The following is a 24,638-nucleotide window of genomic DNA, read 5'->3' as shown; positions in this document are numbered from 1 at the left end:
AAGCATCTGTGACAGACAACTGACAGACAAATCTCTTTCAGATAAGTGGATTTAAAAACTCGTACTGTTGAGTAGAACATACGTTACAATATGATGTGACAAATTCAAACTAATGGAAAAGTATTTTATAAAGTCCCAGAATAGCATATCGGAAAACATAAAATATAAATCCTGTACAAGAATATAAGGTTGTGGATAGAGAGTTGTATTTTATTGTTACTTATTGTAGAGCTGTAACAATTGGTTGATTAGTCGATCGACAGAAAAACAGCCGCCAACCATTTTAAAGACTGATTGATCCTGAAAGTTATTTTGCACGCAGGAATGTCAGAGGATGCTGTTTTTGGCCCCTCATATGTGGAGATTTCCTGCCTTTTAAATGAACAGCCTAACCATAAGCAGAAGACTAAATATCTTAAAACTGAACAGTTGGGTAGTAAAGAGTGCTGGGCTCGGAAACAACATATCTGAAACTCTATGTTTGAGATCTATATGAGTCACTGAATAGAACGTTTCAACGGGATAGGCAACAGCCATGTTTACGTCCTATCAGCTGATGTCATTCTCACACACTCCAACCAAAGAAACTAAAAAAGACTGAGGCTATGCTACATGTCCAATATATGATAAGACAATATGTAAGATCAGACTCTTATTTTTTGTTCTAACATAACCCTGTTTTGCTGCTTAGCGCACTAGGAAAGGTCAGTGTTCTGTACAGATGTATGCTTTAATGTTCATAATGTGAAACAGCGTTTCAGTATTCGCTTTGGCTACATTTTTGAATGAGCATTTCTTTTTTCAAAACAATAAGTTCAAATCTCTGAACCATTGGTTAGCTTTTCACAACAGATTTGAATTTCTCATTCATTCAAGTAAAAGTGTAAGTACAAATGTCTACAATGTGCACAAGAACTTAACATGACAAATCAAAGGTGAATTGTTTGCTTACAGTACGTGTAACACATTGCTACACAAATAAATGTACTGTATACAAATGGGCATGTCATTTGCCACAAGGCTAGTCCGTCCAAATTGCAATTTGCTTTCGATAAAGTTTCATATCTGGGACATGTGATCACAGCAGAGGGCAAAACCCTCCCTCCCAAAAGAATACAGGCTATTCAAACTGCCTAAACCACAAACTAAGAAACAAATGATGAGCTTCTTCGGAATGATGTCATATTATATACAGTAGATCCCAATATTGAGAAAGAGAGGCACCCCTCTCTTCCATGATTCATGGTAAACTTCTTTATGCGCATGACAAGCCGACCTGGACTGACTACTGCTTTTAATGACATGAAGGACGCATTACTGTCAGCTCCGACACTTGGACTACCTAAACTTGACACACCGTTAACACAATACGTGGACCAAAGAGACGGTTACATGACATTAGTTTTGACTCAGGAACATGGGGGAAAACAAAGCCCTGTTGCATATTTCTCTACTAGACTAGACCCTGCAGCAGCTGGCCTTCCTGTGTCTGCGTGCTGTTGCACGTGATAGTCACATGGTTCCTTCTGCTGTTTTACAGATTAGAGTAAATTAATACATTCAATTTGCCCAACATTACTGTGAAACGATGTACCCTTAATCCTGACACTCTTTCCTACTCCAGCAGATGGAGAGCTGCATAACCAAGTCAATGCACAGATAATATCAGTGTGTGGTATGTTATTTCACAGAAACTAACTGCACATCTAAAGATAATAAACCTGCCATGAGAAGGAGAGAACAAAGTGAATGTGGCATACACAAAGGGAGTCGATCCGAGCATCAAAGTGATGTAGCAAAGACAAGGGAAAACCTCAGGGAGGAAATTCGGGCAACATTTTATTTGAAGGCTTCATCTTTTCGGAACATCAAATCTCAACAGAGTCTCCACAGGTTGTGACATGTTCAGTTAACATCCGGACGGGTTTGGGTTCGTGACAAAAACAAGGTTAATTGAGAGAGGGGGCATTTCTTCTTTTGGTTTTGGGAAGCGTCTGGCTCCGGTAGTCTTATTGTGCTTCTCTCAAAGAAGCAGCACAAACACAAACCATGCAGGATATCATGAACTTACATTAATGAGCAGGTACAAGAAGAATACAATGAGTGTTTGGCAAAGGGCCTCTGTGATCTCACCGGTGTGTGAGGAGATGACCAGTGGCAGCTTTGTGTGTTCAATGTTCCTTTAATCTCTACAGAGCAGGCAGAAACTATAGTGCAAAATATGTTAAGTTAACAGTAACAACTGGCTTTTGGTCCACCTCAGAAAGCACTGCACTAGTACTGACCACAGGACTGAAACTACTACCGCGCCTCTTGTAAGATTATGGTGGGTTTATCACTTGAGCAAAGTAACTGTTTGAACCACTATCACTACAAAAATGACCAATATCGCCAGAGGAATCGATAACGTTTCCTCTCAAATGATGTGCCTTTTCTACCCATTTAAAAACTCCTTGCCATCCTCAGCACTTCTTGTTCTTGCAGTACCCTTTCACCATCTCTGGCATGACGCTGTCATCCTCCTCCACATCCTCCGTCACGGTCTTTCCCACCATTTTGCACAAGTCCTCGGCCGCGATACCCATCGGCTCGGCCGCCTTCACCGCCAACATGTCCTGAGTCAGGACAGTTCCTTTGGGGATCTTGACCTTGGCCACCACAGATTTGCCCAGCTTGAAGAATAGAAAATAAAAGGTCTGAAATTATTATTGTTCTCATGGCACAGTAGAAAAAAAATTCAAAAATGTTTTCTTAAAGGTTATCTGTCTTTCTAAACAGTAAAAATGTAATTTAACTATGGCTCGCATTTAAAAAAAAAAATGTCTGTGGAGCCAGAATATCTCACCTTAGCATGGCATGCCTTCTCACAAGGTAACATCTGCTTGATGCAGCACCCCTGCGCCATCTCCACCTCTCGGATGGAACGAACCAGCTCTTTTAGCTCACTGGGCTCCAGAGAGGCGCTGTGGTCATTTCCTTTCCATGTCTTGTCCAAGGTTACGTGGCGCTCGATGACCTTTGCACCCATAACTGCGGCCGCAATTGAAATACCGATCCCTGTCTCATGGCCGGAGTACCCAATGGGAATATCGGGAAATTCCTTCTGGTATTCCTGTAGTTTACAAATGCGTGAGTGTTACTCCTAAATCTCTCAGAAGATTGACACCACAGTCACATTTGTGAGTTAAATTTGAAGCTAGAGCCAGCTGCCAGTTAGCTTAGCTTAGCATAATGACTGGAAACCAGGGGGGAACAGCTAGCCTGGCTCAGCCCAACAGTAACAAAATCCACCAACTCCTGAAATGTCAAACTAAAGTGAGACGCTCAGGATTTAAAATCCTACTTTTCTCACCGTTATCACTTTGAGGTTGACATTTTTAGGATCCACAGGGTAGGAGCTGGTGCACTGCAGGATGGTAAAGTTGGGGTTGTGCTCCTTCACTATTTTGTAGACCCGACGCATCGTCTCCATGCTCTGCATCCCACTGGACACCACCATGGGCCGTCCTGACGCAGACAGGAGGGCAACAGCCTGATCAACAATATGCATAACATGGGCAAAGGGGGAAATGCAACCCTTCTCTTTCCTCTTAATGAGCTCCTGTAGTTCAACAATCAAGCTAAACTTCATTTATTTTTCGTCTCTTAACTAATTTCTACTGACACATTTGTGCATTCTTTCTGCTTCTATTGCTCTTGTTATTGTTTTGCTCAATATAGTATTTGTTTATGTAATGGTGAAGTGCACTGATGATTTTAGCATTTAAATATGCAACATAAAATACATCTGCTGCAGTTCACTCTCACCTTTCTTGGCAGTCTTCTCCATATAGGCGAAGTTGTTGGCGTCTAGTGAGGCCACTTTAAAGAAAGGCACATTAAGCTCATGGAGGAACTCCACTGCCATCTAAAAGACAGAAAGAAAACACACGGTTAAACTTCAACCTGATTAATACCACAGAAAGCCTTCTTCAAACGTCTCTTTCTTACCTCATCCATCCCAGAGGCAGTGAAGCAGATCCCCACCTCCGCAGCATATTTCTGCAGCTCCCTGTACTGCTCATGGCTGAACTCCAGATGGCGCTTGTGGTCACCATAAGTTTTCCCCCAGGAGTGAACAGAGTTGTACTCGCGCTCCAAGGCTTTCTTGTTGAATTTACACTCCAATTCACTCTTCTGGAATTTGGCACAATCAGCACCGCAGTCCTGTGAAGGCAGAAATAAGTGAAGGATTAAAAAGAAGGGAAGCTTGTAAAACATACTAAGTAGTGATGATTGATTTTAGGGCTCCTACAGATTGTGCTAAAAAGCACAGTAAGGACTATTTCGTACTAATAAGAGGAGACAGTGTTCAATTACTACACTTGTCATTCATCATTTCATTATGTAACCGGAGGTTTATTTAGCGTTTATTTAATTTATGTATTAATATTTCCTGCGGAAATGACGTCCCATCTCTTCTGACTGCACCTCCTAAACTTCCGTAGTCCGGTTTTCTCCTCACAACGGGGCTTTGTATTGTTGAGGGTAGATTATATGGGAAAATAAATACTGTCGCACTATTTTGGTTGTGATCTTCAAAACTGGAACTGTTTACGCTGCACACCTTAGTAGCCGCTGATGCAATCATGTTATCCGACTGTTATGTGTCACTTTGACTGTTGGAAGTGTGAGTTTTGTGACTATTTTATTCGGGCTTTTTGGGCGAACTTTTGCTTTTGTGTCGGGCCGCCCTGTCCCATAGAAAAGGGACGTGGCGACGTAGAGATTTCATTGCTGTCCACTTGATGTCGCTGATTTTCCCTATGCAAAATTGTGTTTTGCAAAATTGTGTTTTGCATAGGCGCAGAGGGAGACCAGCAGTTAATATATGCGTGTGTTGTATTGTCTTCTGCAGCAAATAAATGCTGGAAAAGCATCCTCTGAGTCGTCTCCTTCAATGCCCCTATCCAAGTCTATTACAATTATACCTATTAAAATCTATTTCTAGTGTTACAAATGGTTGTTTTTTCACCAGGTGAGCTGATCATGAATTAATGGGATCTAAAAGCGGCATAATAAGCAACATATATGGGGAATGAAGTTCACATAAATAAATAGATAAAATATTTTTTTACTGTGGTTTAATGTAGTTCTTCTAAAGGAAATTCTTCTAGAAATTAACAAAAACTTATCACTGAAATAACTCAAAACGTTGTCTCTATTTTCCCTGTAACTGGGACCAAAATACACAGTTCCTTTCAGGACATGTCCAGGAAATAATTAACAATATACACCTGCAAAACAAGGCTCTACTGAAGGTTTAAAGGAGCAGCCATACTGAAGTGTTTTTACTAAGAAGTTGTGTTTTTAGGTTTATATGTTAAGTGCATTTAAAGTTTCTCACCCATTGCTGCTTCTTTATGTCTATGAGGTATTTACACTGAATACACATAAAACGGGCGTGTGCTTTGGCTTCAGTACAGATACGGTTACCTAACATGGCCACTAACTAACACAAGCCAAACTTCATTTAAAGTAATGACTCAGAAGAGGATGATGAGGCGACAAAAATATTCAGAGAAGAGAAGAAATGGAAAGCTTGACTTGACAGGATCTGCTGCTCTTCTTTAGTATATCCTGTTCAACCGGCCCGTTTGGTCTGAAAGTGGTAGGCCACTGTGACACTGTCACACTGCCACCTCCTCCTCCTCCTCATGCCAATTGTTGTGGAAATTTTACATTCTTTTAAGTAAACCGTTTTATAACTTGTTTTTGTGCAAACTATCACAAGCTTGCATCGTATAACTTGTGATCCATGCAGCAGCTGACTTCCTGCACACATATCCTCTTCTTGCTGTCGAAAAACAAGCACTTATATGCATGGTGTGTCTGTTGTTACGCAGATAAAGCACTCATTTTTGTGGTCGTGAAGGACTTCTAGACAGAAACACTGGCACTCCATACGTTGGCAAGGACCGTTCCAGATTCTCCTCACCACCCACACACCTGTGAATGTGGCGAGCAAGTTACTTGGATCCACAGCAGCCACTATAAAAAGGTTACTGCACTGACTCATAGGCAGCACTACGTTGACTCAACACAATAGAAAGCAGGAACCAAGTGCCACTCCCGTTGCACCGTTGAATACACATACACCATACAAGGAACTCCAGAATAATCGACTCACTGACTGTGCCACTTGCACATATGAGTTAGTCATATTATTTGCCAGACACCCCGTCAGCACATGCATACACTCACTGACAATATACCTAATTGCCATTATTTCTATGGGATTCATGGGAAATCTATCTGCTACGTTATTTACCGTCTTTAACTGACGTCGTTCCGGTTCCATTGCCCATCGATACAGATGGATCGGGACTACAGTCACAGATGAAGTTAGCAGGGATTATTTTATGTTCATAGAACTGTCTGCACACATATCCTCTTCTTCTTGCTGTCGAATAACAAGCACTTATATGCACATGTTCTATGGCGATTGTGGCTAACTGGATAGCAGGGCCGTCTTTCAATCAGAGGGTCGGTGGTTCGAACTCCGGCTCCGCTAGTCGCATGTCGATGTGTCCTTGAGCAAGACACTTAACCCCAAAAAAAATTGCTCCCGTAGCTGTGCCTACAGTGTAGAAATGTGATAGACTCTGAATTGTAAGTTGCTTTGGATAAAAGCGTCTGCTAAATGACTGTAATGTAATGTAATGCTTACGGATAAAACGTACGTGTCCATTGTTATGCAGGTAAAGCCCTTCTTTTATTACCACGGCCTGGAGCCAGATGTTCCAGTAAACAGCACCCCACACTTGATAAATATAACTCTGTGTGACTTTATCTCTGGAGCGTGCACTTCTACAGACTCTTTGTGACTCTGTATAACTGTGCCTCCTCTTGCGAGGATGAATCATTTTAAAGACAAGTTCTGTTTCACGATATTCTTCATTTCAGCTTAAAAAGACTCAACAGTGGGTAAAATGATTTTCCACCACAATATGCAAATGTCATGCAAATTACAGAGTTTCACCAACATCAAAACTAAGCGAAAACATTCATTTGAACCCTGTGACAACGGTTCAACGGCTAAACAATATATTGGGTAAAAAGCAAGCTGAGACAGGTGAATAACTCTCCCATGCGCCCATCCCACAATCATACAAGAAAAGACTAAATAGATGCGTCAGAGTCTGGTCAGGAAGACAATACTCTTGCACGCCTACGCCTGTAGTTTATTTCTGATACACCTGCCAGTTACTCCTCACGCATGCTCACTCATTATTTGCTTGCTGTTATTGTTTGGGGCTGTTTCATAATATCAGCTTGATCTCCTCTATCCAATAGCACAACGACACATTGACATTGTTAGCCGACCATCTTGCTGCTGTCTCTCTTAAAAAGGATTGTCTCTCTACCTTCAGTACAGTGCTGTCACGCAACATTTAGAAACTATTTCTATTAATAGAAGGGCCACACGTAGCACCCTCGAAAAATGTAACCTTCCTCTCAAATACAGCAGGCCTATATGTATCTCGGTAGAGACGACAAACTATTTAAATAAGTGCAAGGAAAAGTTGTCAGGGGCAGATTTTTTCAAACAGAGATGATGTTCATATCACGTGAGAAATGTTGCCATTGAGTGATGACATTTTACAAGCCGGCCATATTGCATATCTCAAATAGAAGAGATAGTGCTTATATTTTCCATGATCAGACCTGAATCATACAGAAGACTGCACGTGTCGTCGCATCCCACGTTTGACGGTTGGCGGATGTTTGCGTATGGTGCATAACACCACGCCCAGACCTGTTTAATCTGTGTAGTTTGCATTTTTATAACCGCAGTTCTTTTGTTCTGACCGGAGCATTTTTGTAATATGTTACAAGTTCCTTCCTGCAGAGTTGGGTGATGATTCTCTGAGTTCGTCACTACAAGCGACCTCTTTCATATTACACAATCGTGACCCACTGTTAGAAAATATTGATTGGTGCAGCTATAAGTTCAATTTATCATATTATTAATGGAAAAAACACCCAAGTCCAATTATTAAAACACACTTGCTTCAAACAAATCTATACACATCCTAGTCCTGAATAATATATTTTGAAGATTAATTTGGGGAAAGAAATAAAAAGGTGTTAAGTAGAAACAAAACACTTCATACAATTATTGTAGGCAAGTGTTAATTATTGGACATTTGTGTCATGTATTTGACATGCAGACATATAATTATTACTGTGGTTGACATTTGAAAAAGAAAGACAAAGCTAGATGAAGCATGTAACCATTCTTGTATAGTACAGTAAGCAGTCAGTGTCAACAAAAAAGTAGAGCAAAACAGAGATTTGTCATTAAGAAACATTTCCAGGGTTGACTGCTACGATGAAAAAACATCTGAACATTTTGACCCAATATAGAGCAGGACAGACCTGTTGATGTTACCCTATCGCCTGCTCTGATAATGGATTCCACACAGTGGATGTACTAGAACAGTGCGTAACAGGGTGTAACCTCACAAAAAGTATGTAGTTAGCTAATGACACGCTGCAGGGTATCTCTGTCTATTCTGCACATTGACAAGTAGAGAAGCATCTGTGACAGACAACTGACAGACAAATCTCTTTCAGATAAGTGGATTTAAAAACTCGTACTGTTGAGTAGAACATACGTTACAATATGATGTGACAAATTCAAACTAATGGAAAAGTATTTTATAAAGTCCCAGAATAGCATATCGGAAAACATAAAATATAAATCCTGTACAAGAATATAAGGTTGTGGATAGAGAGTTGTATTTTATTGTTACTTATTGTAGAGCTGTAACAATTGGTTGATTAGTCGATCGACAGAAAAACAGCCGCCAACCATTTTAAAGACTGATTGATCCTGAAAGTTATTTTGCACGCAGGAATGTCAGAGGATGCTGTTTTTGGCCCCTCATATGTGGAGATTTCCTGCCTTTTAAATGAACAGCCTAACCATAAGCAGAAGACTAAATATCTTAAAACTGAACAGTTGGGTAGTAAAGAGTGCTGGGCTCGGAAACAACATATCTGAAACTCTATGTTTGAGATCTATATGAGTCACTGAATAGAACGTTTCAACGGGATAGGCAACAGCCATGTTTACGTCCTATCAGCTGATGTCATTCTCACACACTCCAACCAAAGAAACTAAAAAAGACTGAGGCTATGCTACATGTCCAATATATGATAAGACAATATGTAAGATCAGACTCTTATTTTTTGTTCTAACATAACCCTGTTTTGCTGCTTAGCGCACTAGGAAAGGTCAGTGTTCTGTACAGATGTATGCTTTAATGTTCATAATGTGAAACAGCGTTTCAGTATTCGCTTTGGCTACATTTTTGAATGAGCATTTCTTTTTTCAAAACAATAAGTTCAAATCTCTGAACCATTGGTTAGCTTTTCACAACAGATTTGAATTTCTCATTCATTCAAGTAAAAGTGTAAGTACAAATGTCTACAATGTGCACAAGAACTTAACATGACAAATCAAAGGTGAATTGTTTGCTTACAGTACGTGTAACACATTGCTACACAAATAAATGTACTGTATACAAATGGGCATGTCATTTGCCACAAGGCTAGTCCGTCCAAATTGCAATTTGCTTTCGATAAAGTTTCATATCTGGGACATGTGATCACAGCAGAGGGCAAAACCCTCCCTCCCAAAAGAATACAGGCTATTCAAACTGCCTAAACCACAAACTAAGAAACAAATGATGAGCTTCTTCGGAATGATGTCATATTATATACAGTAGATCCCAATATTGAGAAAGAGAGGCACCCCTCTCTTCCATGATTCATGGTAAACTTCTTTATGCGCATGACAAGCCGACCTGGACTGACTACTGCTTTTAATGACATGAAGGACGCATTACTGTCAGCTCCGACACTTGGACTACCTAAACTTGACACACCGTTAACACAATACGTGGACCAAAGAGACGGTTACATGACATTAGTTTTGACTCAGGAACATGGGGGAAAACAAAGCCCTGTTGCATATTTCTCTACTAGACTAGACCCTGCAGCAGCTGGCCTTCCTGTGTCTGCGTGCTGTTGCACGTGATAGTCACATGGTTCCTTCTGCTGTTTTACAGATTAGAGTAAATTAATACATTCAATTTGCCCAACATTACTGTGAAACGATGTACCCTTAATCCTGACACTCTTTCCTACTCCAGCAGATGGAGAGCTGCATAACCAAGTCAATGCACAGATAATATCAGTGTGTGGTATGTTATTTCACAGAAACTAACTGCACATCTAAAGATAATAAACCTGCCATGAGAAGGAGAGAACAAAGTGAATGTGGCATACACAAAGGGAGTCGATCCGAGCATCAAAGTGATGTAGCAAAGACAAGGGAAAACCTCAGGGAGGAAATTCGGGCAACATTTTATTTGAAGGCTTCATCTTTTCGGAACATCAAATCTCAACAGAGTCTCCACAGGTTGTGACATGTTCAGTTAACATCCGGACGGGTTTGGGTTCGTGACAAAAACAAGGTTAATTGAGAGAGGGGGCATTTCTTCTTTTGGTTTTGGGAAGCGTCTGGCTCCGGTAGTCTTATTGTGCTTCTCTCAAAGAAGCAGCACAAACACAAACCATGCAGGATATCATGAACTTACATTAATGAGCAGGTACAAGAAGAATACAATGAGTGTTTGGCAAAGGGCCTCTGTGATCTCACCGGTGTGTGAGGAGATGACCAGTGGCAGCTTTGTGTGTTCAATGTTCCTTTAATCTCTACAGAGCAGGCAGAAACTATAGTGCAAAATATGTTAAGTTAACAGTAACAACTGGCTTTTGGTCCACCTCAGAAAGCACTGCACTAGTACTGACCACAGGACTGAAACTACTACCGCGCCTCTTGTAAGATTATGGTGGGTTTATCACTTGAGCAAAGTAACTGTTTGAACCACTATCACTACAAAAATGACCAATATCGCCAGAGGAATCGATAACGTTTCCTCTCAAATGATGTGCCTTTTCTACCCATTTAAAAACTCCTTGCCATCCTCAGCACTTCTTGTTCTTGCAGTACCCTTTCACCATCTCTGGCATGACGCTGTCATCCTCCTCCACATCCTCCGTCACGGTCTTTCCCACCATTTTGCACAAGTCCTCGGCCGCGATACCCATCGGCTCGGCCGCCTTCACCGCCAACATGTCCTGAGTCAGGACAGTTCCTTTGGGGATCTTGACCTTGGCCACCACAGATTTGCCCAGCTTGAAGAATAGAAAATAAAAGGTCTGAAATTATTATTGTTCTCATGGCACAGTAGAAAAAAAATTCAAAAATGTTTTCTTAAAGGTTATCTGTCTTTCTAAACAGTAAAAATGTAATTTAACTATGGCTCGCATTTAAAAAAAAAAATGTCTGTGGAGCCAGAATATCTCACCTTAGCATGGCATGCCTTCTCACAAGGTAACATCTGCTTGATGCAGCACCCCTGCGCCATCTCCACCTCTCGGATGGAACGAACCAGCTCTTTTAGCTCACTGGGCTCCAGAGAGGCGCTGTGGTCATTTCCTTTCCATGTCTTGTCCAAGGTTACGTGGCGCTCGATGACCTTTGCACCCATAACTGCGGCCGCAATTGAAATACCGATCCCTGTCTCATGGCCGGAGTACCCAATGGGAATATCGGGAAATTCCTTCTGGTATTCCTGTAGTTTACAAATGCGTGAGTGTTACTCCTAAATCTCTCAGAAGATTGACACCACAGTCACATTTGTGAGTTAAATTTGAAGCTAGAGCCAGCTGCCAGTTAGCTTAGCTTAGCATAATGACTGGAAACCAGGGGGGAACAGCTAGCCTGGCTCAGCCCAACAGTAACAAAATCCACCAACTCCTGAAATGTCAAACTAAAGTGAGACGCTCAGGATTTAAAATCCTACTTTTCTCACCGTTATCACTTTGAGGTTGACATTTTTAGGATCCACAGGGTAGGAGCTGGTGCACTGCAGGATGGTAAAGTTGGGGTTGTGCTCCTTCACTATTTTGTAGACCCGACGCATCGTCTCCATGCTCTGCATCCCACTGGACACCACCATGGGCCGTCCTGACGCAGACAGGAGGGCAACAGCCTGATCAACAATATGCATAACATGGGCAAAGGGGGAAATGCAACCCTTCTCTTTCCTCTTAATGAGCTCCTGTAGTTCAACAATCAAGCTAAACTTCATTTATTTTTCGTCTCTTAACTAATTTCTACTGACACATTTGTGCATTCTTTCTGCTTCTATTGCTCTTGTTATTGTTTTGCTCAATATAGTATTTGTTTATGTAATGGTGAAGTGCACTGATGATTTTAGCATTTAAATATGCAACATAAAATACATCTGCTGCAGTTCACTCTCACCTTTCTTGGCAGTCTTCTCCATATAGGCGAAGTTGTTGGCGTCTAGTGAGGCCACTTTAAAGAAAGGCACATTAAGCTCATGGAGGAACTCCACTGCCATCTAAAAGACAGAAAGAAAACACACGGTTAAACTTCAACCTGATTAATACCACAGAAAGCCTTCTTCAAACGTCTCTTTCTTACCTCATCCATCCCAGAGGCAGTGAAGCAGATCCCCACCTCCGCAGCATATTTCTGCAGCTCCCTGTACTGCTCATGGCTGAACTCCAGATGGCGCTTGTGGTCACCATAAGTTTTCCCCCAGGAGTGAACAGAGTTGTACTCGCGCTCCAAGGCTTTCTTGTTGAATTTACACTCCAATTCACTCTTCTGGAATTTGGCACAATCAGCACCGCAGTCCTGTGAAGGCAGAAATAAGTGAAGGATTAAAAAGAAGGGAAGCTTGTAAAACATACTAAGTAGTGATGATTGATTTTAGGGCTCCTACAGATTGTGCTAAAAAGCACAGTAAGGACTATTTCGTACTAATAAGAGGAGACAGTGTTCAATTACTACACTTGTCATTCATCATTTCATTATGTAACCGGAGGTTTATTTAGCGTTTATTTAATTTATGTATTAATATTTCCTGCGGAAATGACGTCCCATCTCTTCTGACTGCACCTCCTAAACTTCCGTAGTCCGGTTTTCTCCTCACAACGGGGCTTTGTATTGTTGAGGGTAGATTATATGGGAAAATAAATACTGTCGCACTATTTTGGTTGTGATCTTCAAAACTGGAACTGTTTACGCTGCACACCTTAGTAGCCGCTGATGCAATCATGTTATCCGACTGTTATGTGTCACTTTGACTGTTGGAAGTGTGAGTTTTGTGACTATTTTATTCGGGCTTTTTGGGCGAACTTTTGCTTTTGTGTCGGGCCGCCCTGTCCCATAGAAAAGGGACGTGGCGACGTAGAGATTTCATTGCTGTCCACTTGATGTCGCTGATTTTCCCTATGCAAAATTGTGTTTTGCATAGGCGCAGAGGGAGACCAGCAGTTAATATATGCGTGTGTTGTATTGTCTTCTGCAGCAAATAAATGCTGGAAAAGCATCCTCTGAGTCGTCTCCTTCAATGCCCCTATCCAAGTCTATTACAATTATACCTATTAAAATCTATTTCTAGTGTTACAAATGGTTGTTTTTTCACCAGGTGAGCTGATCATGAATTAATGGGATCTAAAAGCGGCATAATAAGCAACATATATGGGGAATGAAGTTCACATAAATAAATAGATAAAATATTTTTTTACTGTGGTTTAATGTAGTTCTTCTAAAGGAAATTCTTCTAGAAATTAACAAAAACTTATCACTGAAATAACTCAAAACGTTGTCTCTATTTTCCCTGTAACTGGGACCAAAATACACAGTTCCTTTCAGGACATGTCCAGGAAATAATTAACAATATACACCTGCAAAACAAGGCTCTACTGAAGGTTTAAAGGAGCAGCCATACTGAAGTGTTTTTACTAAGAAGTTGTGTTTTTAGGTTTATATGTTAAGTGCATTTAAAGTTTCTCACCCATTGCTGCTTCTTTATGTCTATGAGGTATTTACACTGAATACACATAAAACGGGCGTGTGCTTTGGCTTCAGTACAGATACGGTTACCTAACATGGCCACTAACTAACACAAGCCAAACTTCATTTAAAGTAATGACTCAGAAGAGGATGATGAGGCGACAAAAATATTCAGAGAAGAGAAGAAATGGAAAGCTTGACTTGACAGGATCTGCTGCTCTTCTTTAGTATATCCTGTTCAACCGGCCCGTTTGGTCTGAAAGTGGTAGGCCACTGTGACACTGTCACACTGCCACCTCCTCCTCCTCCTCATGCCAATTGTTGTGGAAATTTTACATTCTTTTAAGTAAACCGTTTTATAACTTGTTTTTGTGCAAACTATCACAAGCTTGCATCGTATAACTTGTGATCCATGCAGCAGCTGACTTCCTGCACACATATCCTCTTCTTGCTGTCGAAAAACAAGCACTTATATGCATGGTGTGTCTGTTGTTACGCAGATAAAGCACTCATTTTTGTGGTCGTGAAGGACTTCTAGACAGAAACACTGGCACTCCATACGTTGGCAAGGACCGTTCCAGATTCTCCTCACCACCCACACACCTGTGAATGTGGCGAGCAAGTTATTTGGATCCACAGCAGCCACTATAAAAAGGTTACTGCACTGACTCATAGGCAGCACTACGTTGACTCAACACAATAGAAAGCAGGAACCAAGTGCCACTCCCGTTGCACCGTTGAATACACATACACCATACAAGGAACTCCAGAATAATCGACTCACTGACTGTGCCACTTGCACATATGAGTTAGTCATATTATTTGCCAGACACCCCGTCAGCACATGCATACACTCACTGACAATATACCTAATTGCCATTATTTCTATGGGATTCATGGGAAATCTATCTGCTACGTTATTTACCGTCTTTAACTGACGTCGTTCCGGTTCCATTGCCCATCGATACAGATGGATCGGGACTACAGTCACAGATGAAGTTAGCAGGGATTATTTTATGTTCATAGAACTGTCTGCACACATATCCTCTTCTTCTTGCTGTCGAATAACAAGCACTTATATGCACATGTTCTATGGCGATTGTGGCTAACTGGATAGCAGGGCCGTCTTTCAATCAGAGGGTCGGTGGTTCGAACTCCGGCTCCGCTAGTCGCATGTCGATGTGTCCTTGAGCAAGACACTTAACCCCAAAAAAAATTGCTCCCGTAGCTGTGCCTACAGTGTAGAAATGTGATAGACTCTGAATTGTAAGTTGCTTTGGATAAAAGCGTCTGCTAAATGACTGTAATGTAATGTAATGCTTACGGATAAAACGTACGTGTCCATTGTTATGCAGGTAAAGCCCTTCTTTTATTACCACGGCCTGGAGCCAGATTTTCCAGTAAACAGCACCCCACACTTGATAAATATAACTCTGTGTGACTTTATCTCTGGAGCGTGCACTTCTACAGACTCTTTGTGACTCTGTATAACTGTGCCTCCTCTTGCGAGGATGAATCATTTTAAAGACAAGTTCTGTTTCACGATATTCTTCATTTCAGCTTAAAAAGACTCAACAGTGGGTAAAATGATTTTCCACCACAATATGCAAATGTCATGCAAATTACAGAGTTTCACCAACATCAAAACTAAGCGAAAACATTCATTTGAACCCTGTGACAACGGTTCAACGGCTAAACAATATATTGGGTAAAAAGCAAGCTGAGACAGGTGAATAACTCTCCCATGCGCCCATCCCACAATCATACAAGAAAAGACTAAATAGATGCGTCAGAGTCTGGTCAGGAAGACAATACTCTTGCACGCCTACGCCTGTAGTTTATTTCTGATACATCTGCCAGTTACTCCTCACGCATGCTCACTCATTATTTGCTTGCTGTTATTGTTTGGGGCTGTTTCATAATATCAGCTTGATCTCCTCTATCCAATAGCACAACGACACATTGACATTGTTAGCCGACCATCTTGCTGCTGTCTCTCTTAAAAAGGATTGTCTCTCTACCTTCAGTACAGTGCTGTCACGCAACATTTAGAAACTATTTCTATTAATAGAAGGGCCACACGTAGCACCCTCGAAAAATGTAACCTTCCTCTCAAATACAGCAGGCCTATATGTATCTCGGTAGAGACGACAAACTATTTAAATAAGTGCAAGGAAAAGTTGTCAGGGGCAGATTTTTTCAAACAGAGATGATGTTCATATCACGTGAGAAATGTTGCCATTGAGTGATGACATTTTACAAGCCGGCCATATTGCATATCTCAAATAGAAGAGATAGTGCTTATATTTTCCATGATCAGACCTGAATCATACAGAAGACTGCACGTGTCGTCGCATCCCACGTTTGACGGTTGGCGGATGTTTGCGTATGGTGCATAACACCACGCCCAGACCTGTTTAATCTGTGTAGTTTGCATTTTTATAACCGCAGTTCTTTTGTTCTGACCGGAGCATTTTTGTAATATGTTACAAGTTCCTTCCTGCAGAGTTGGGTGATGATTCTCTGAGTTCGTCACTACAAGCGACCTCTTTCATATTACACAATCGTGACCCACTGTTAGAAAATATTGATTGGTGCAGCTATAAGTTCAATTTATCATATTATTAATGGAAAAAACACCCAAGTCCAATTATTAAAACACACTTGCTTCAAACAAATCTATACACATCCTAGTCCTGAATAATATATTTTGAAGATTAATTTGGGGAAAGAAATAAAAAGGTGTTAAGTAGAAACAAAACACTTCATACAATTATTGTAGGCAAGTGTTAATTATTGGACATTTGTGTCATGTATTTGACATGCAGACATATAATTATTACTGTGGTTGACATTTGAAAAAGAAAGACAAAGCTAGATGAAGCATGTAACCATTCTTGTATAGTACAGTAAGCAGTCAGTGTCAACAAAAAAGTAGAGCAAAACAGAGATTTGTCATTAAGAAACATTTCCAGGGTTGACTGCTACGATGAAAAAACATCTGAACATTTTGACCCAATATAGAGCAGGACAGACCTGTTGATGTTACCCTATCGCCTGCTCTGATAATGGATTCCACACAGTGGATGTACTAGAACAGTGCGTAACAGGGTGTAACCTCACAAAAAGTATGTAGTTAGCTAATGACACGCTGCAGGGTATCTCTGTCTATTCTGCACATTGACAAGTAGAGAAGCATCTGTGACAGACAACTGACAGACAAATCTCTTTCAGATAAGTGGATTTAAAAACTCGTACTGTTGAGTAGAACATACGTTACAATATGATGTGACAAATTCAAACTAATGGAAAAGTATTTTATAAAGTCCCAGAATAGCATATCGGAAAACATAAAATATAAATCCTGTACAAGAATATAAGGTTGTGGATAGAGAGTTGTATTTTATTGTTACTTATTGTAGAGCTGTAACAATTGGTTGATTAGTCGATCGACAGAAAAACAGCCGCCAACCATTTTAAAGACTGATTGATCCTGAAAGTTATTTTGCACGCAGGAATGTCAGAGGATGCTGTTTTTGGCCCCTCATATGTGGAGATTTCCTGCCTTTTAAATGAACAGCCTAACCATAAGCAGAAGACTAAATATCTTAAAACTGAACAGTTGGGTAGTAAAGAGTGCTGGGCTCGGAAACAACATATCTGAAACTCTATGTTTGAGATCTATATGAGTCACTGAATAGAACGTTTCAACGGGATAGGCAACAGCCATGTTTACGTCCTATCAGCTGATGTCATTCTCACACACTCCAACCAAAGAAACTAAAAAAGACTGAGGCTATGCTACATGTCCAATATATGATAAGACAATATGTAAGATCAGACTCTTATTTTTTGTTCTAACATAACCCTGTTTTGCTGCTTAGCGCACTAGGAAAGGTCAGTGTTCTGTACAGATGTATGCTTTAATGTTCATAATGTGAAACAGCGTTTCAGTATTCGCTTTGGCTACATTTTTGAATGAGCATTTCTTTTTTCAAAACAATAAGTTCAAATCTCTGAACCATTGGTTAGCTTTTCACAACAGATTTGAATTTCTCATTCATTCAAGTAAAAGTGTAAGTACAAATGTCTACAATGTGCACAAGAACTTAACATGACAAATCAAAGGTGAATTGTTTGCTTACAGTACGTGTAACACATTGCTACACAAATAAATGTACTGTATACAAATGGGCATGTCATTTGCCACAAGGCTAGTCCGTCCAAATTGCAATTTGCTTTCGATAAAGTTTCATATCTGGGACATGTGATCACAGCAGAGGGCAAAACCCTCCCTCCCAAAAGAATACAGGCTATTCAAACTGCCTAAACCACAAACTAAGAAACAAATGATGAGCTTCTTCGGAATGATGTCATATTATATACAGTAGATCCCAATATTGAGAAAGAGAGGCACCCCTCTCTTCCATGATTCATGGTAAACTTCTTTATGCGCATGACAAGCCGACCTGGACTGACTACTGCTTTTAATGACATGAAGGACGCATTACTGTCAGCTCCGACACTTGGACTACCTAAACTTGACACACCGTTAACACAATACGTGGACCAAAGAGACGGTTACATGACATTAGTTTTGACTCAGGAACATGGGGGAAAACAAAGCCCTGTTGCATATTTCTCTACTAGACTAGACCCTGCAGCAGCTGGCCTTCCTGTGTCTGCGTGCTGTTGCACGTGATAGTCACATGGTTCCTTCTGCTGTTTTACAGATTAGAGTAAATTAATACATTCAATTTGCCCAACATTACTGTGAAACGATGTACCCTTAATCCTGACACTCTTTCCTACTCCAGCAGATGGAGAGCTGCATAACCAAGTCAATGCACAGATAATATCAGTGTGTGGTATGTTATTTCACAGAAACTAACTGCACATCTAAAGATAATAAACCTGCCATGAGAAGGAGAGAACAAAGTGAATGTGGCATACACAAAGGGAGTCGATCCGAGCATCAAAGTGATGTAGCAAAGACAAGGGAAAACCTCAGGGAGGAAATTCGGGCAACATTTTATTTGAAGGCTTCATCTTTTCGGAACATCAAATCTCAACAGAGTCTCCACAGGTTGTGACATGTTCAGTTAACATCCGGACGGGTTTGGGTTCGTGACAAAAACAAGGTTAATTGAGAGAGGGGGCATTTCTTCTTTTGGTTTTGGGAAGCGTCTGGCTCCGGTAGTCTTATTGTGCTTCTCTCAAAGAAGCAGCACAAACACAAACCATGCAGGATATCATGAACTTACATTAATGAGCAGGTACAAGAAGAATACAATGAGTGTTTGGCAAAGGGCCTCTGTGATCTCACCGGTGTGTGAGGAGATGACCAGTAGCAGCTTTGTGTGTTCAATGTTCCTTTAATCTCTACAGAGCAGGCAGAAACTATAGTGCAAAATATGTTAAGTTAACAGTAACAACTGGCTTTTGTGCCACCTCAGAAAGCACTGCACTAGTACTGACCACAGGACTGAAACTACTACCGCGCCTCTTGTAAGATTATGGTGGGTTTATCAAAGAGCCTGTTGGAGAAAAAGTTAGTGTATTAAGTTAAGGCGGCTTTTAGACAATAAAAAACAGAGTTATTTGAAAAAGAAACCGTTTGAACCCCAGCTGTGATATATTGAAACTATCAGAGCAATGCACGAACCAATTACTCCTCGTCCAGGACAATCCCATCACCACCAAACAAAATGACCAGAGGAATCGATAACATTTCCTCTCAAATGATGTGCCTTTTCTACCCATTTATGAACTCCTTGCCATCCTCAGCACTTCCTCTTCTTGCAGTACCCATCCACCACCTCTGGCAAGAGGCTGTCGTCCTCCTCCACATCCTTCGTCACGGTCTTTCCCACCATTTGGAAGATGTCCTCGGCCGCGACGCCCATCGGCTCGGCCACCTTCACCGTCAACATGTCCTGAGTCAGGACGGTTCCTTTGGGGATCTTGACCTTGGCCACCAAGGACTTACCCAGCTTGAAGAATAGAAAATAAAAGGTCTGACATCATTATTGTTCTCATGGTTGGGAGTTGAAAACAATTTCAAAAATGTTGTCTTAAAGGTTCTCTGTCTTTCTGAACAGTACAAATGTAAGTTTCCGATGGCTTTTTTTTTTTTTGTGGAGCCAGAATATCTCACCTTATCATGGCACGGCTTCTCACAAGGTAACATCTGCTTGATGCCGGTGCCCTGCGCCCTCTCCACCAGTCGGATGGAACGAACCAGCTCGGCTAGCTCACTGGGCTCCAGAGAGGCTTCGTGGTCATTTCCTTTCCAAGTCTTGTCCAAGGTTACGTGGCGCTCGATGACCTTTGCACCCATAGCTACGGCCGCAACTGAAATACTGATCCCAGACTCATGGCCGGAGTACCCGATGGGAATATCGGGAAATTCCTTCTGGTATTCCTGTAGTTTACAAGAGGGTGAGTTATTTTTTTCTGATATGCATACAATGTTTTGTATTACACTATATATATATCAAAGTAACTAAATTAAGTGTATTTTTTTAAATGGGAGTTACTAAAACTAAAATAAAGTTAAAGCTAAGCTTAGCATTAGAGACTAGAAATTTAGAAACTAGAAAAGCGTATTTTTGCTATAAATATATTGTTATAATGGTGTGTTCCCAGTAGTAGAGGTGAGATGCTGCCCCCCATTTCTTTGGAGAAGGTGGCTAGGCATTACATATTGTAGCTTTAAACTCGTACGAAAGTGTCAATTCTACATGGCCATCAAAACAGGAAGATTAATCTTAATTATTGTAAGTTTAATTTGGGGAAATAAATGCTAAAAACACAAATTGCAATAAGACATGTGATATCTTAATGGCTTTTAAAACTCAATATGCATCTGCTAAAAAACTTCTAATGTTGCTTTCAATGGAGTGAGACAACTTCACAACTCATCTTGTTTTTGTACCAACCTTTTGATAAAGGAGTAATGCTCTATTCTTCTCACCATTATCACTCTGAGGTTGACATCTTCAGCTTCCAGAGGGTAGGCGCTGGTGCACTGCAGGATGGCAAAGTTGGGGTTGTGCTTCTTCACCGTTTTGTAGACCCGACGCATCGTCTCCATGCTCTGCATCCCACTGGACACCACCATGGGCCGTCCTGACGCAGACAGGAGGGCAACAGCCTGATCAACAACATGTATAACATGGGCAAAGGGGGAAATGCAACCCTTCTCTTTCCTCTTAATGAGCTCCTGTAGTTCAACAATCAAGCTAAACTTCATTTATTTTTCCTCTCCCACTTTTTAACTAATTTCTACTGACACATTTGTGCATTCTTTCTGCTTCTATTGCTCTTTTATTGTTTTACTTAATATAGTATTTATTTATGTAATAGTTATGAAGTTGTTAAGATCTGGCAGGAGCGTGTTTGATTATTAGCAAGTATGAAACTAAATTATTGACATCAATAAAAATGATTCATGTCAATAAGATTATGAACAAATATTAATAATAACGGGGCACCACCCTGAGATCACAGACCAATAACCAAACTATAAATTAAGTTAAAAAATTGCTGTTCACTCACAATGTGCATAGTCAAAGTACTATTCCACATTCAGAGTGAAGGTTTGAATTCCAGCACAGACCACGATATCCAGCTATAATCAGAATAGTGACCACGCCATGTGAGACTACAAAAATGCCGAATAGAACAGTAATTTCGGAACGGAACTCGGCGGTCCGTAAACGTACGCAATACCACGTTCAAAATACAGTAAATTTAAACAAAACAAGGTAACAGACACACTATGGCCTATCTCTGCCCAGACACAAGCCTCTTACTCTGAGATGACTTTGTAGCAGTCGATGAGGTTCTTCGAATTTCTTCATTAAATTCGGGATCCAGAGCTTCAAGCTGCGCGGCGATAAATCGTCCATATGGCAGCATGGATTCCTCAAGGGAATCTTTCTTCCTTACGACCGGCAAATGTCGACTGTAACGTCCTTCTCTTCCTATGAAGAATATGATTCTTCCTTCTGCAGGTTAATCCACTTCTCTTTCTGCAGCCAAAACAGTCTATTGTTCGACCAGCGAATGTAGAACTATTCCTATGTTTTCTTAAAAGCAACAACGTTGTGCACACCTCCTTTCATGCGAATCGAATTGCGTGGGATGGCTCCGAGCTGGAGGTAATGCAGATTTGTATAGTCTCAGTCACGCCACAGGGAGCCCCCTGTGGTGCCTGTGGCCCTCGTCCAATGAGACCCCAGTGTTAAGTTTGGACCAAAAATCGTAGGTGAGACTTAACGTCTGGTGGGGCTGTTGAACCATGTAGGCCCAACTGCCAACTCCCTTTGTTCCAACCACATGGTGAAGTCCCAACAAAGTGCACTGATGATTTTTAGCATTTAAATATGCAACATAAAATACATCTGCTGCAGTTCACGCTCACCTTTCTTGGCAGTCTTCTCCAGATAGGGGAAGTTGTTGGTGTCTCCTGAGCCCACTTTCAAGAAAGGCACATTAAGCTCATGGAGGAACTCCACTGCCATCTAAAAGACAGAAAGAAAACACACGGTTAAACTTCAACCTGATTAATACCACAGAAAGCCTTCTTCAAACGTCTCTGTCTTACCTCATCCATCCCAGAGGCAGTGAAGCAGATCCCCACCTCAGCAGCATATTTCTGCAGCTCCCTGTACTGCTCATGGCTGAACTCCAGATGGCGCTTGTGTTCACCATAAGTTTTCCCCCAGGAGTGAACAGAGTTGTACTCGCGCTCCAAGGCTTTCTTGTTGAATTTATGCTCCAATTCACTCTTCTGGAATTTGGCACAATCCGCACCCTGGTCCTGTAAAGGCAGAAATAAGTGAAGGATTAAAAAGAAGGGAAGCTTGTAAAACATACTAAGTAGTGATGATTGATTTTAGGGCTCCTACAGATTGTGCTAAAAAGCACAGTAAGGACTATTTCGTACTAATAAGAGGAGACAGTGTTCAATTACTACACTTGTCATTCATCATTTCATTATGTAACCGGAGGTTTATTTAGCGTTTATTTAATTTATGTATTAATATTTCCTGCGGAAATGACGTCCCATCTCTTCTGACTGCACCTCCTAAACTTCCGTAGTCTGCTAAAAAACACAGTAATGTTCCTAGAAAGGACTATTTCGTACTATTAAGAGGAGACAGTGTTCAATTACTACACTTGTCATTTATTATACCTATTAAAATCTATTTCTAGTGTTACAAATAGTTGTTTTTTTCACCAGGTGAGCTGATCATGAATTAATGGGATCTAAAAGCGGCATAATAAGCAACATATATGGGGAATGAAGTTCACATTAAATAGATAAGAAAATATGTTTAATACTGTGGTTTAATGTAGTTCTTCTAAAGGAAATTCCTCTCGAAATTAACAAAAGCTTATAACTTAAATAACTCAAGACATTGTCTCGATTTTCCCTGTAACTGGGACCAAAATACACAGTTCATTTCAGGAAATAATTAACAATATACACCTGCAAAACAAGGCTCTACTGAAGGTTTAAAGGAGCAGCCATACTGAAGTGTTTTTACTAAGAAGTTGTGTTTTTAGGTTTATATGTTAGGTGCATTCAAAGTTTCTCACCCATTGCTGCTTCTTTATGTCTATGAGGTATTTACACTGAATACACATAAAACGGGCGTGTGCTTTGGCTTCAGTACAGATACGGTTACCTAACATGGCCACTAACTAACACAAGCCAAACTTCATTTAAAGTAATGACTCAGAAGAGTACGATGAGGCGACAAAAATATTCAATTGGCACATTTTTTAATTGAATTCTGATTACGTCAGTTCTCGTATCAGAAAATATACCTATTCACATTCAATACAAAGCGATACGTGTCGATTTTATTACCTTTGCCATTTTGATCATTTTCTTGGCAATCTCAATGTCTCCCTGGTGATTTTGTCCAATTTCAGCGATGATGAAGCACGGATGATCTCCTCCGATCATTCTACCGGGACACAGCTCGAACGTTAACGGCATTTTGTCCAAAGAAAAGAAAACGGAAAACAAACCGGTTCAATAAACGGAATTACTGTATTTAGCACGAAGCGAAAGCCGTAACTGAGACTTGAATCTGAGCGGACCAATTCATGTGCTGCACAACCAGGATGTGGGAGGACTTCCGCTTGTATTTTGACGTAATATCCGGATTTCCTTTACAGATAAACAATAGCGCAGAGATCGAGAAGTGGCGATGCGTGTCCCTGTGCTTCAGCTGCATATAGACTGTGATACTGTCACACTAGCACTGCCTCCTTATGCACATGCAAATATCATGCAAATTATCAAGTTTCACCAACATCAAAACTAAACGAAAACATCCATTTGAACCCTGTAACAACGGTTCTATTAGGTATACAATATTTTGGGTGAAAAGCAAGCTGAGACAGGTGGAAAACTCTCCCATGCGCCCATCCCCAAATCACACGAGAAAAGACCAAATAGATGCCTCTAATGAGTTAGTACTCTGAGCGACTACAGACCTGTTCATTCTGTGTAGTTTGCATTTTTGTAACTGCAGTTATTTTTGTTCTGACCGGAGCATTTTTGTAAAAAGGGATCTATATGTTACAAGTTCCTTCCTGCAGAGTTGGGTGATGATTCTCTGAGTTCGTCACTACAAGCGACCTCTTTCATATTACACAATCGTGACCC

At 40.8% G+C, this 24,638-nt stretch overlaps 2 protein-coding genes across 3 annotated transcripts; both read right to left on the bottom strand.

Moving 5' to 3' along the window:
• Positions 1-1,826: 1,826 nt before the first annotated feature.
• On the bottom strand, positions 1,827-4,428 carry LOC142948369 (N-acetylneuraminate-9-phosphate synthase-like). Its single transcript, XM_076090359.1, has 5 exons — positions 3,991-4,428; positions 3,808-3,907; positions 3,353-3,507; positions 2,846-3,112; positions 1,827-2,672 (listed from the first exon to the last, which is right to left on the bottom strand). Exons 1-5 carry the CDS (start codon positions 4,258-4,260, stop codon positions 2,463-2,465), a joined length of 1,002 nt encoding a protein of 333 aa, XP_075946474.1. The 5' UTR covers positions 4,261-4,428; the 3' UTR covers positions 1,827-2,462.
• Positions 4,429-10,404: 5,976 nt separating this feature from the next.
• nansa (N-acetylneuraminic acid synthase a) lies at positions 10,405-24,194 on the bottom strand. 2 transcript variants are annotated; one of them, XM_076090353.1, is made up of 6 exons: positions 23,832-24,194; positions 12,569-12,784; positions 12,386-12,485; positions 11,931-12,085; positions 11,424-11,690; positions 10,405-11,250 (listed from the first exon to the last, which is right to left on the bottom strand). In XM_076090353.1, the coding sequence occupies exons 1-6, from the start codon at positions 23,961-23,963 to the stop codon at positions 11,041-11,043; spliced, it is 1,080 nt and encodes a 359-aa protein (XP_075946468.1). In that variant the 5' UTR covers positions 23,964-24,194; the 3' UTR covers positions 10,405-11,040. The 2 variants fall into 2 exon arrangements, with proteins under 2 accessions (XP_075946468.1, XP_075946470.1); XM_076090355.1 differs by lacking the exons at positions 10,405-11,250; positions 11,424-11,690; positions 11,931-12,085; positions 12,386-12,485; positions 12,569-12,784 and adding exons at positions 18,968-19,941; positions 20,106-20,372; positions 20,925-21,079; positions 22,377-22,476; positions 22,560-22,775 and having other exon boundaries at positions 23,832-24,099.
• Between the last annotated feature and the right edge of the window lie 444 nt (positions 24,195-24,638).

Source organism: Anarhichas minor, unplaced genomic scaffold (genome assembly GCF_050575085.1).
Source record: "Anarhichas minor isolate MPS153535 unplaced genomic scaffold, ASM5057508v1 ptg000012l, whole genome shotgun sequence".
Lineage (NCBI taxonomy): Eukaryota > Metazoa > Chordata > Actinopteri > Perciformes > Anarhichadidae > Anarhichas > Anarhichas minor.
The sequence above is the reverse complement of the archived record's forward strand: the minus strand, read 5'-3'. Positions and strand labels throughout refer to the sequence as shown.